Source organism: Nerophis lumbriciformis, linkage group LG17, assembly GCF_033978685.3.
Source record: "Nerophis lumbriciformis linkage group LG17, RoL_Nlum_v2.1, whole genome shotgun sequence".
Classification (NCBI taxonomy): domain Eukaryota; kingdom Metazoa; phylum Chordata; class Actinopteri; order Syngnathiformes; family Syngnathidae; genus Nerophis; species Nerophis lumbriciformis.
Window position 1 is genome coordinate 9,523,381 of NC_084564.2, and position 14,120 is coordinate 9,537,500.

The 14,120-nt window shown below is 38.3% G+C and overlaps 1 protein-coding gene and 1 non-coding gene across 3 annotated transcripts in view; both read left to right on the forward strand.

Moving 5' to 3' along the window:
- The first annotated feature begins 1,779 nt into the window (after positions 1-1,779).
- LOC133614956 (U1 spliceosomal RNA) lies at positions 1,780-1,943 on the forward strand. The gene has a single exon (XR_009816657.1). It is a non-coding gene; the product is annotated as a U1 spliceosomal RNA (small nuclear RNA).
- Positions 1,944-4,297: 2,354 nt separating this feature from the next.
- The window catches only part of cadm2b (cell adhesion molecule 2b), a 227,814-nt gene continuing 217,991 nt past the window's right edge, over positions 4,298-14,120 (forward strand). For both annotated transcript variants that reach the window (XM_061972403.1, XM_061972405.1), the window contains exon 1: positions 4,298-4,465. In XM_061972403.1, coding sequence (XP_061828387.1) covers positions 4,396-4,465 — 70 coding nt within the window. In that variant the 5' untranslated portion in view covers positions 4,298-4,395. The remainder of the gene's footprint in view (positions 4,466-14,120) is intronic.

Sequence of the window (14,120 nt, forward strand, 5' to 3'; positions counted from 1 at the left end):
GTATAATGTAAATAATGTAACTACTGTAAATAATGTAACCACTGTAAATACTGCAAATACTGCAAATAATGTAACTACTGCAACTGTTGCAAATACTGTAACTAATGTAACTAATTTAACTACATTAAATACTGTAATTACTGTAAATAATGTAACTATTATAAATACTTTAAATACTGTAACTACTTTAACTACTGTATATTCTGTAATTACTGTAAATAATGTAACTATTATAAATACTTTAACTACTGTATATACTGTAATTACTGTAAATAATGTAACTATTATAAATACTTTAAATACTTTAACTACTTTAACGACTGTATATGCTGTAATTACTGTAAATAATGTAACTATTATAAATACTTTAACTACTGTATATACTGTAATTACTGTAAATAATGTAACTATTATAAATATTTTAAATACTTTAACTACTGTATATGCTGTAATTACTGTAAATAATGTCACTATTATAATATTTTAAATACTTTTGTAATTACTGTATATAATGTAACTATTATAAACACTTTAAATACTGTAACTTCTGTAAATAATGTAACTATTATAAATACTTTAAATATTTTAACTACTTTAACTACTGTATATGCTGTAATTACTGCAAATAATGTCACTATTATAAATACTTTAACTACTGTATATACTGTAATTATTGTATATAATGTAACTAATATAAATACTTTAAATACTGTAACTACTGTAATTAATGTAACTACTCTAAATGCTTTAACTACTCTAAATACTGTAACTACTGTAATTATTGTAACTAATTTCAGTGCTTTAAATATGGCAAATACTTTAGGTACTGTAACTACTGTAAATAATGTGACTACGGTAAATAATGTAACTACTGTAAATAGTGTAACTACTGTAAATACTGTAACTACTTTAAATAATGTAATTACTGTAACTACTTTACTGTAATTGCTGTAAATACTGCAATTACTGTCACTACTTTAATTATTGTAACTACTTTAAACACTAACTACTGTAATTACTGTAACTAATTTAACTACTTTAAATACTGTAACTACTTTAGGTTCTGTAACTACTTTAAATACTGTAACTACTGTAAATACTGTAATTACTTTAAGTACTGTACCTAATGTAACTACTTTAAGTAATGTAACTATTTTAAGTACCGTAACTACTATAAATACTGTAATTACTGTAACTACTTTAAGTAATGTAACTACTATAAATACTGTAAACGTACAGAAGGCGATAGTGTTTCCAAGGAGAGTCAAAAGTTTGAATGGCGGGGTATATGGTCCATCCATCCATCCATTTTCTACCGCTTATTCCCTTTGGGGTCGCGGGGGGCGCTGGAGCCTATCTCAGCTACAATCGGGCGGAAGGCGGGGTACACCCTGGACAAGTCGCCACCTCATCGCAGGGCCAGCACAGATAGACAGACAACATTCACACACTAGGGCCAATTTAGTGTTGCCAATCAACCTATCCCCAGGTGCATGTCTTTGGAAGTGGGAGGAAGCCGGAGTACCCGGAGGGAACCCACGCAGTCCCGGGAGGACATGCAAACTCCACACAGAAAGATCCCGAGCCCGGGATTGAACCCAAGACTACTCAGGACCTTCGTATTGTGAGGCAGATGCACTAACCCCTCTGCCACCGTGAAGCCCAACATCACAACCTGACATTGATTAAACGTCAAAAAGAATGTTGTATTAACGTTGTATTTGCGTTGTAGAATATTGGTTGGGAAAATGACCAAAATTCAACGGTCAAATCAACATTATACTTACCTGGCAGGGGAGTTACCATGATCAAGAAGGTGGTTCACCTAGGGTGAGGCTCAGCCATTGCACCCCGGTTGTGCTGACCCTTACGAGTTCCCCAAATGTGGGAATCTCGACTGCATAATTTGTGGTAGTGGGGGACTGCGTACGCGCTCTCCCCTGATTTTCCTCAATCTCGTTACCTTGCGTAATGACAATAAAGCTGATTCTGATTCTGAACATCAGAACCCAACATTGATTAAACGTTGTCAAAAATCCTGTTGTTTCAACGTTGTATTTGTGTTGTAGAATATTGGTTGGGAAAATGGAGAACATTCAATGGTCAAATCAACATCACAACCCAACATTGATTAAACGTCGTCAAAAAGCATGTTGTTTCAACGTTGTAGAATATTGGTTGAAAAATGACCAAAATTCAATGGTCAAATCAACATCACAACCCAACATTGATTAAACGTCGTCAAAAAGCATGTTGTTTCAACGTTGTAGAATATTGGTTGAAAAATGACCAAATTTCAATGGTCAAATCAACGTCAGAACCCAACATTGATTAACAGTCGTCAAAAAGCATGTTGTTTCAACGTTGTATTTGTGTGGTAGAATATTGGTTGGAAAATGACCAAATTTCAATGGTCAAATCAACGTCACAACCCAACATTGATTAACAATCGTCAAAAAGCACGTTGTATCAACATTGTGTTTATGTTGTAGAATATTGGTTGGAAAATGACCGACATTCAATGATCGAATCAACGTCAAAACTTGACATTGATTAAAAGTCGTCAAAAAGCATGTTGTTTCAACGTTGCAGAATATTGGTTGAAAAATTACCAAATTTCAATGGTCAAATCAACGTCAGGACCTGACATTGAATGAACGTTGTCAAAAAGTATGTTGTTTCAACGTTGTATTTGCGTTGTAGAATATTGGTTGGGAAATGACCAAATTTCAGTGGTCAAATCAACGTCAGAACCTGACATTGATTAAACGTCAAAAAGAATGTGGTATTAACGTTGTATTTGCATTGTAGAATATTGGTTGAAAAATGACCAAATTTCAATGGTCAAATCAACGTCACAACCTGACATTGAATGAACGTTGTCAAAAAGTATGTTGTTTCAACGTTGGATTTGCGTTGTAAAATATTGGTTGGGAAATGACCAAATTTCAGTGGTCAAATCAATGTCACAACCTGACATTGATTAAACGTCAAAAAGAATGTTGTATTAACGTTGTATTTGCGTTGTAGAATATTGGTTGGGAAAATGACCAAAATTCAATGGTCAAATCAACATCAGAACCCAACATTGATTAAACGTTGTCAAAAATCCTGTTGTTTCAACGTTGTATTTGTGTTGTAGAATATTGGTTGGGAAAATGGAGAAAATTCAATGGTCAAATCAACGTCACAACCCAACATTGATTAAAAGTCGTCAAAAAGCACGTTGTTTCAACGTTGTATTTGTGTTGTAGAATATTGTTTGGAAAATGACCGAAATTCAATGGTCAATTTACCGTCTCAACCTGACATTGAATAAACGTTGTTATAAAGCATGTTGTTTCAACGTTGTATTTGTGTTGTAGAATATTGGTTGAGAAATGACCAAATGTCAACGGTCAAATCAACGTCACAACCCGACATTGATTAAACGTCGTCAAAAAGCATGTTGTTTCAACGTTGTAGAATATTGGTTGAAAAATGACCAAAATTCAATGGTCAAATCAACGTCAGAACCCAACATTGATTAACAGTCGTCAAAAAGCATGTTGTTTCAACGTTGTATTTGTGTGGTAGAATATTGTTTGGAAAATGACCGAAATTCAATGATCGAATCAACGTCAAAACCCGACATTGATTAAACGTTGTCAAAAAGCATGTTGTTTCAACGTCGTATTTGAGTTGCTCAACATCAGGACTTAAATCAACAAGTACTCAACGTTGCCTGCTGCGATGACTGCGAGGAAAGTTTATCTGTATGTTAGTTAAAAAATAAAATAACAAGGCTATTATTTATTCATATTCGTGTATATTAATTGTTACAAGTGGCCCTCTGGGGGCAGCCACAGTTTGGAAGTGACCTAAAAAAAAACCCGAGTGTGACGCCCCTGATTATGAGCTAAAAAAACGCATCGCTGCCATTTCGACCAAACTTTGGTTGCGTGGTGAAGTGCACCACCATTGGGAATCGAACATTGGGGCTTCAAAGTTGCATGCCCACGCTCCGCCGGTATTTATGACCCCCACTTCAGGAAACTAAATATTAAAAATACGGTGACCACGTTTCGACTCCCAGGTGTTCTCATTGGCTGACGTCCCTTGTCAGCGTTTTTAGAGGTGGGCGGGGCTTCGCCACCCCTCTCAGCCAATGGGAGTGCCGCAGCGGGGCAAAGGGGCTGCACGTGCACGCTGCGGAGCCGGCAAAGCGCGGCGTCCTGCTCCAGAACGGAAGCATCTCCGCCCCCCTTCCTCTCCCAGCGTCATCCTCTTCATCATCATCATCTTCCTCCATGTGAAGTCTGCGCGGACCCCCAGCAGGAGCCCGCCCGGATACACGAGCCAAGTCCGGAGCAGCGAGCCCAGGCAGGACGAGTCGATTGTCGCACGACGACGACGATGATGATGATGATGGTCCGGCGGCGCGTGCTCTTCATCCTCTCCAGCCTGTGCGCGAGCATCTTTGGAGGTGAGCGCGCGGGACGCTGCAGACCGGGCGTGGTGTGCGCGTGCGTGTGTGCGCGCACGCGCCCCGACAATCTTTTAAGCGTGCGAGTCCGACGGCGTGCGCGTGTGCGTGGCAGAAGTTGGTGCGCGCGTGGGGGACAAAGTTGTGTCGTCCAGGTGGGCGCGCGTGTCACGCGGCTGCACTTTTGTCTCCTCGTGCGGCGCAGGTGTGCGCGCGCACGCGCGGTTGTTTTGCAGCCTGGCGCAGTTTTTTTTGGGATCGATCATCGATTTTGGTGAAAGTGATGCGTTCACGGTCTTGCTTTTTCGCCTCTTTTGTGTGCTTTTTGAAGTCGACCTGCTGTCACCGGGTGCGTGTGCGGATGCGTGTGCGTGGCAAACCCCCCCCCAATTAGAAAGTTGCCATCCTTGCAGTGCACGTAGAGGCCACGCCCACAAAATCCGTGCAGGAGTGAAATAAGTGCTCCCCCATTCTGTCGCATCAAAGTGGATATTTTTATTTGTAATTTTTACTTAGTTCTTATTTTTAAGGTCATATTTTAACCAATTTTGCCAAAATATATTGTTTCATACCTTATATTTTGTTTTACATTGTTATCTGTTATAGTTATATTTAAATCAGTTTTGCCCAAATATATTTTATAGCTATAGTTTTTATATTGTTATTCCTATATATATATATATATATATATATATATATATATATATATATATATATAAGGGCTGTGAATCTTTGGGTGTCCCACGATTCGATTCAATATCGATTTTTGGGGTCACGATTCGATTCAAAAATCGACTTTTTTCGATTCAACACGATTCTCGATTCAAAAACGATATTTTCCCGATTCAAAAGGATTCTCTATTCAAGCAGAGTAGTAGATTTTTGTAAAAAGCTTTTATAATTGGAAAGGACAATGTTTTATCAACTGATTGCAATAATGTACATTTGTTTTAACTATTAAATGAACCAAAAATATGACTTATTTTATCTTTGTGAAAATATTGGACACAGTGTGTTGTCAAGCTTATGAGATGCGATGCAAGTGTAAGCCACTGTGACACTATTGTTCTATAATGTCAATGAGGGATTTTTAATCACTGCTATGTTGAAATTGTAAGTAATATTGATACTGTTGTTGATAATATTCATTTTTGTTTCACTACTTTTGGTTTGTTCTGTGTCGTGTTTGTGTCTCCTCTCAATTGCTCTGTTTATTGCAGTTCTGAGTGGTGCTGGGTCGGGTTTGGTTTTGGAATTGGATTGCATTGTTATGGTATTGCTGTGTATTGTTTTGTTGGATTGATTAATTAAAATAAAAAAAATAAAAAAATCGATTTTGTAAAAATGAGAATCGATTCTGAATCGCACAACGTGAGAATCGCGATTCGAATTCGAATTGATTTTTTTCCCACACCCCTAATATATATATATATATATATATATATATATATATATATATATATATATATATATATATATATATATATATGTGTGTGTGTGTGTGTGTGTCTGTATATATTAACACGTTTTCCCCAAATATATATTTTCATTTTTGATTTTTACATTGTTCTTCTTATTTTTAGTTATATTAACACGTTTTGCCTAAAGATACGTTTTCATATTTTATATATAAATCTTACATTTTTAAGGTCATATTTTAACCAATTTTGCCAAAATATATTGTTTCATACCTTATATTTTGTTTTACATTGTTATTTGTTATAGTTATATTTAAATCAGTTTTGCCCAAATATATTTTATAGCTATAGTTTTTATATAGTTATCCGTATATATATATACACAGTATATATATGTGTGTGTGTGTGTGTGTGTGTGTGTCTGTATATATTAACACGTTTTCCCCAAATATATATTTTCATCTTTGATTTTTACATTGTTCTTCTTATTTTTAGTTATATTAACACGTTTTGCCTAAAGATACGTTTTCATATTTTATATATAAATCTTACATTGTTCTTATTTTTAGTTACGTATACTAACAAGTTTTGCCTAAAGATACGTTTCCATATTTCCAATTTTTACATTGTTCTTCGTATATCTATTTGATATTTATATTTTATCAAGTTTTGCCTAAATATATTTTTTCATATTTTATATTGAATTTTTACATTGTTATTTTTGTTTTTATAGTTATATTTACAAAGTTTGCCCAAAGATATTTTTTCATATTTATTGTTTTTATATTGTTCTTCCTCTATATATTTTTAAATATTTTAACAAGTTTTGCCCATAGATATTTTTTCTTAATTTATATTTATAGTTGTTATATTGCTCTTCATTTTTATAGTTATAATTTAGCCACTTTTGCCCAAAGATATTTTTTCACATTTCATATTTATAGTTCGCATATTGGTCTTCTCATATATATATTGTTTATAGTTAAAACCAGTTTTGCGCAAAGTAACATCAATAACGATTTAAAAATTAATTGGTTGTTGTCTTTTAGCTTTTGTCCTGCAGCGAGTCCCTTGCATGCTTAATTTGCTGTGTTTTTACATCCTTTATTAAAATATTAATAAAACAAACCCTGGTTTCATTTCACACATAAACATTGTGTTGAGGCTTTGAACAAAGAGAACATTTGCTGCCCCAAACAGCAGCTCCTACGGACGACTTCACGTCTTACTGAAGGTTGTCAACAAAACAAAAATGTACCTACACAGGATTTGACTTTCTGTGGTGACTTTCCCCACCATTAGTGTGGCAGTCACCTGACAAGTGGCCGCCCCACAACGTTGTGTGTGTGCATGTCAGTGTGTGTACTTCTGTCCATTCTCAGCTTTCTGCAGTTTCTCTGATTGAGTTTGGAACTAAACGTTAATAATGTCTGACGTTACTTACAACTGGAATGAATCTTGCCTTTCTGGAAATGTTCTAGATAATATTTATGGATGTTGTGGGACTTTTATTGAGTACAACTCAGGTGTCAAACCCAAAGCCAGATGTGGTCTGCCAGTTCATTTAAGGTGGTCCCCCACTTTATTTAAAGTGGTCAGCCACTTCATTTATGTCATTTAACGTGGTCTGCTACATCCGTTAGAGTGGCCCACCATTTTATTCAGTGTGGTCCGCCATGTCATTTAACATTGTCTGCCACACCCTTTAGAGTGGCCCACCATTTTATTTAATGTGTTCATCACATCTTTTAAGTGGCCCGCCACATTTAACGTGGTTTTTCACATCCTTTAGTGTGGCCCACCATTTTATTCAATGTGGTCCGCCTTATCCTTTAATGTGGCCCACCATTTTATTCAATGTGGCCCGCCATGTCATTTAATGTGGTCTGCTACATCCGTTAGAGTGGCCCACCATTTTATTCATCACATCTTTTAAGTGGCTCGCCACGTTTAACGTGGTTTTCCACATCCTTTAGTGTGGCCCACCTATTTATTCAATCTGGTCCGCCATATAATTTAATGTGGCCCACCAAAAAAATAAAAAATAAAAAATTAAAATAAAAAAATGTAGCCCACCATTTTATTCAATGTGGCCCGTCATATCATTTAATGTGGTCTGCCAATGCATTTAGAATGGTCCGTCATGTCATTCAATGTGGTCCGTCATTTCATTTAAATTGGCCCCCCATTTGAATGGGAATTTCCTGGAAATTTCGGGAAAATTGGGAATTTTTAAAAATATTCATACTAGCACAACTGTCCTCGCTGATAGGAATGGGTTGGTGTAGGAATTTTACAAATCGGTTGAAAAATGTTGACATAGTCACAGTCTGAAATGAGAATGGGTGTTTTGGAATTCCTGGAATTTCGGGAAAACCGGGAATTTTCATGAAAAAATTAAATAAAAGCATTTTTTGTCCCAACTAAGAGGAATATTTTTTAAGGTAGAATGGTTAAAAACGGTTGAAAAATGTGGACTGTGAAAACTTTCCAGGAAGAGGTGAAAATAGGGGTTTGAAAAACCGGGAATTGCTGGAACTTTTTAGAACTTGTAAAATGGTAGTTTGATTGTCCAAGGTGAGTGGAGTGTGTGGATGTTGGAACGGTTCAAATCGGTTGAGAAATGTGGGAAATTGAGAGGTTTGTATATTGCCCATTAATTTTTAACGGGGGGAAATTCCTAGAAATGAGGGAATTTTTTGAACTTGGAAAATGGTAGTTTGATTGTTCAAGGTGAGTGGAGTGTGTGGATGTTGGAACGGTTCAAATCGGATGATAAATGTGGAATATGCAGTAGATTGTATAATGCTCATTCATTGTCAATTGGTGGGAGAATGTTTTGGGAAAACTGGGAAATTTGGGGTAAGGGAAAACATGCTTCGTGTTCGATATATCTGGAGAGTAGTGTGTGTGGATGGTTGAAAGGTCAGAATCGGGTTTAAAAATTGCGTAACAATTTAGAGCATTGTAGAACTATGAATACGTCCATTCATTTGAATGGGAATTTCCTGGAAATTTCGGCAAAATTGGGAATTTTTTTAAATATTCATACTAGCACAGTTGTCCTCGATGATAGGGATGGGTTGCTGCAGGAATTTTACAAATCGGTTGAAAAATGTTGACATAGTCACAGTCTGAAATGAGAATAGGTGTTTTGGAATTCCTGGAATTTCGGGAAAACCGGGAATTTTCATGAAAAAAATTAAACAAAAGCATTTGTTGTCCCAACTAAGAGGAATTTTTTGAAGGTAGAATGGTCAAAAACGGTTGAAAAATGTGGACTGTGAAAACTTTCCAGGAAGAGGTGAAAATAGGGGTTTGAAAAACCGGGAATTCCTGGAATTTTTTAGAACTTGTAAAATGGTAGTTTGATTGACCAAGGTGAGTGGAGTGTGTGGATGTTAGAATGGTTCAAATCAGGTGAGAAATGTGGGAGTTGTGCATGTTTGAAAATGGGCCCATTCATTTTCAATGGGCAAAATTTCAGGGAAAATCGGAAATTCTGGATAATCCGGGATATTTGTTTATTTATTTGGGGGGCGAGATCACAATTCCCAGTCCAGCCGAACGTTTTGGTACTCGAACGGTTCCGATCAGATAAAAACTGTGGGCTGTGGAGCGCGCCAAACTTTTGCGGCGGGACACTTACTTTTGTGGGAATTCATGCTTCTATTCAGTGAACTGCAGCCCCTGGCAGCACTCGTGCATACTGCCACCACCACACTTGACTTTAAGCAAAAGACAATCATCTTTGTTGGAATTCATGCACCGCCTCAGTGAACCGCAGCTCCCAGCAGCACCCATGCACGCTACCCAAACCTTGCATGGATATAGGCAAGAGACAATATTCCTGAAACTTACGTGTGTTAGAATTCATGCATTCCCTCAGTAAACTGCAGTTTCTGGCAGCATTCGTGCACGCTACTAACACCATGCATGGATGTAGGCATGCTACCAGCACCACTATACTTGACTTCAGGCTAGAGAAAATAATCTTGAAATGTACTTTTGTGAGAATTCATGCTTCTCCTCAGTGAACCGCAGCTCCAAGCAGCACTCATGCACACCACCAACACCATGCATGGATGTAGGCAAGAGACAATTATCTTCAAACGTATTTGTGTTGAAATTCATGTATTCCCTTAGTAAACCGCAGTTCCTAACAGCACTCGTGCATGCTACCAGCACCACTATACTTGACTTCAGGCTAGAGAAAATAATCTTGAAATGTACTTTTGTAAGAATTCATGCTTCCCCTCAGTGAACCGCAGCTCCCAGCAGCACTCATGCACACCACCAACACCATGCATGGATATAGGCAAGAGACAATATTCCTGAAACTTACATGTGTTAGAATTCATGAATTCCCTCAGTAAACTGCAGTTTCTGGCAGCATTCGTGCACGCTACTAACACCATGCATGGATGTAGGCAAGAGACAATTATCTTCAAACGTATTTGTGTTGGAATCCATGTATTCCCTTAGTGAACCGCGGTTCCTAAGAGCACTCGTGCATGCTACCAGCACCACTATACTTGACTTCAGGCTAGAGAAAATAATCTTGAAATTTACATTTGTAAGAATTCATGCTTCCCCTCAGTGAACCGCAGCTCCCAGCAGCACTCATGCACACCACCAACACCATGCATGGATATAGGCAAGAGGCAATATTCCTGAAACTTACGTGTGTTAGAATTCATGCGTCCCCTCAGTGAACCGCGGTTCCTAGCAGCACTCGTGCATGCTACCACCACCACTTTTTGATTTTAGGCATGAGACAATAATCTTTTAAACTTATGTGTGTTGGAATTCATGCTTCTCCTCAGTGAACTGCAGTTCCTAGCAGCACTCGTGCATGCTACCGCCACCACTTTTTGACTTTAGGCATGAGACAGTAATTGTAGAAACTAATGTGTTAGAATACATGTATCCGCTTAGTGAACCGCAGTTCCGAGCAGCACTCGTGCATGATACCACAACCACTATGCTTGACTTTAGGCAAGAAACATACATTTTTCAAACTTATGTGTGTTAGAGTCCATGAATCCCCTCAGTGAACCGCAGTTTCTAGCAGCACTCGTGCATGCTACCAGCACCACCATGCTTGACGTCAGGCTACAGAAAATAATCTTGAAATTTACTTTTGTGAGACATTATGCTTCCCCTCAGTGAACCGCATGTCCCAGCAGCACTCATGCACACCACCAACACCATGCATGGATGTAAGCAAGAGACAATTATATTCAAACGTATTTGTGTTGGAATTCATGCGTCCCCTCAGTGAACCGCGGTTCCTAGCAGCACTCGTGCATGCTACCACCACCACTTTTTGATTTTAGGCATGAGACAATAATCTTTTAAACTTATGTGTGTTGGAATTCATGCATCCCCTCAGTGAATAGCAGCACTCGTGCACACTACCAACACCATGCATGGATATAGGGAAGAGACAATATTCTTGAAACTTATGTGTTAGAATTCATGCATCCCTTTAGTAAACGGCAGTTCCTGGCAGCATTCATGCACGCTACTAACACCATGCATGGATGTAGGCAAGAGACAATTATCTTCAAACGTATTTGTGTTGGAATTAATGCAATCCTTTAGTGAACCGCAGTTCCTTGCAGCACTCGTGCATGCTACCACCACCACTATGTTTGACTTTAGGCACAAGATAATTATCTTGAAACTTATTTGTGTTGGAATTCATGCATCCCCTCAGTTAACCGCAGTTCCTAGCAGCACTCGTGCATGCGAATACCACCACTGTTTGACTTTAGGCAAGAGACATTCATCTTGAAACTTATGCGTGTTAGAATCCATGCATACCCTCAGTGAACCGCAGCACTCGTGCACGCTACCACCACCACTATGTTTGACTTTAGGCAAAAAACAAATACCTTGAAACTTCTATGTGTTGGAATTCATGCGTCCCCTCAGTGAACCGCAGTTCCTAGCAGCACTCGTGCATGCGAATACCACCACTGTTTGACTTTAGGCAAGAGACATTAATCTTGAAACCTACGCATGTTAGAATCCATGCATCCCCTCAGTGAACTGCAGCTCCTGGCAGCACTCGTGCACGCTACCACCACCACTATGTTTGACTTTAGGCACGAGAGAATTATCTTGAAACTTATTTGTGTTGGAATTCATGCGTCCGCTCAGTTAACCGCAGTTCCTAGCAGCACTCGTGCATGCGAATACCACCACTCTTTGACTTTAGGCAAGAGACATTCATCTTGAAACCTACGCGTGTTAGAATCCATGCATCCCATAAGTGAACTGCAGCTCCTGGCAGCACTCGTGCATGCTATCACCACCACTATGTTTGACTTTAGGCACAAGAGAATTATATTGAAACTTATTTGTGTTGGAATTCATGCATCCCTCAGTAATAATAATAATAATAATAATAGATTTTATTTGTAAAAAGCACTTTACATTGAGTAAGCAACCTCAAAGTGCTAAAGTGTATTAAAAACATTTAAATTTATAAGATAATTAAAAAATTTAAAAAAAATTAAAATAAAAACTAGAACAGCCAAATAGCTAAAACTAGTATGCATATATCTAAAAAAAAAAAAAAGAAGGCGTTTTTAAAAAGAAGGGTTTTCAAGCCTTTTTTAAGCACAGTCTGTTGTGCCCTCAGGTGGTCAGGGAGAGCATTCCACAGACTGGGAGCGGCGGAGCAGAACGCAGTGAACGGAAGATCCTAGCAGCACTCGTGCATGCTACCACCAAGGCTGTTTGACTTTAAGCAAGAGACATTCATCTTGAAACGTATGCGTGTTAGAATCTATGCATCCCATAAGTGAACTGCAGCTCCTGGCAGCACTCGTGCATGCTATCACCACCACTATGTTTGACTTTAGGCACAAGAGAATTATATTGAAACTTATTTGTGTTGGAATTCATGCATCCCTCAGTAATAATAATAATAATAATAATAGATTTTATTTGTAAAAAGCACTTTACATTGAGTAAGCAACCTCAAAGTGCTAAAGTGTATTAAAAAAATTTAAAATAAAAAGATAATAAAAACATTTAAAAAAATAAAAACTAGAACAGCCAAATAGCTAAAACTAGTAGGCATATATCTAAAAAAAAAAGGTGTTTTTAAAAAGAAGGGTTTTCAAGCCTTTTTTAAGCACAGTCTGTGGTGCCCTCATGTGGTCAGGGAGAGCGTTCCACAGACTGGGAGCGGTGCAGCAGAAAGCAGTGAACGGAAGATCCTAGCAGCACTCGTGCATGCTACCACCAAGGCTGTTTGACTTTAAGCAAGAGACATTCATCTTGAAACTTACGCGTGTTAGAATGTATGCATCCCCTCAATGGAACCGCAGCTCCCGGCAGCACTCGTGCACGCTACCAACACCACGCTTGACAGTGGGCGTTGGAATTCATGCAAGATGATTGTCTTGCTAGAATCTTGAGTTGCCATATATTTAGATGGTAATGGCTGCGTGTGGCTAGTAAGTCTGAACTGCCAGCTGTACACGGACTACTCTAAAGTCGCACTATGTTATTGTCCCTTGACAAGATGTTCTACAAAGTTTGCTACCACGTCAGGCTGTACTCACTTTTGGTAGCACCATCCACGTTGATTCTTTGCGTTCACTCATCGCCAGCCACTGCCTCGTTCTTGCCGGAGCCCACGCCGCCGCTTGCAGATTCTGCTCCAGACTTCTGTAGAAATTAAACTTTTTAGTTGGATGTTCAACCTTTGCGGAGGTCTGCAGGAGGACAACTCGCACACCCACGCGGCCCATTTTTCATTTTGGAGCGTCTCGCGCAGGTTGGCAGTTGGAACGCCGCTTGGTAGCTGTGAAAATTCACTTCCAGTTCAGCTTGGCTGCAAGTGTGTGTGTGTGTGTGTGTGTGTGTGTGTGTGTGTGTGTGTGTGTGTGTGTGTGTGTGTGTGCGTGTGTGTGTGTGTGTGAGAGAAATCTCCAAATGAATTCATATGGAAGGCGAGGCGGAAAGTGAAACTCCAAGCTGTCACATATGCAGCCAGTCTATGAATACAGTGTGCATATTGTTCACTATACACACACACACACACACACACACACACACACACACACACACACACACACACACACACACATATATATATATATATATATATATATATATATATATATATATATATATATATATATATATATATATATATATATATATATATATGTGTGTATGTTGTATACATATAATGTAGCTGTATATGTATATAT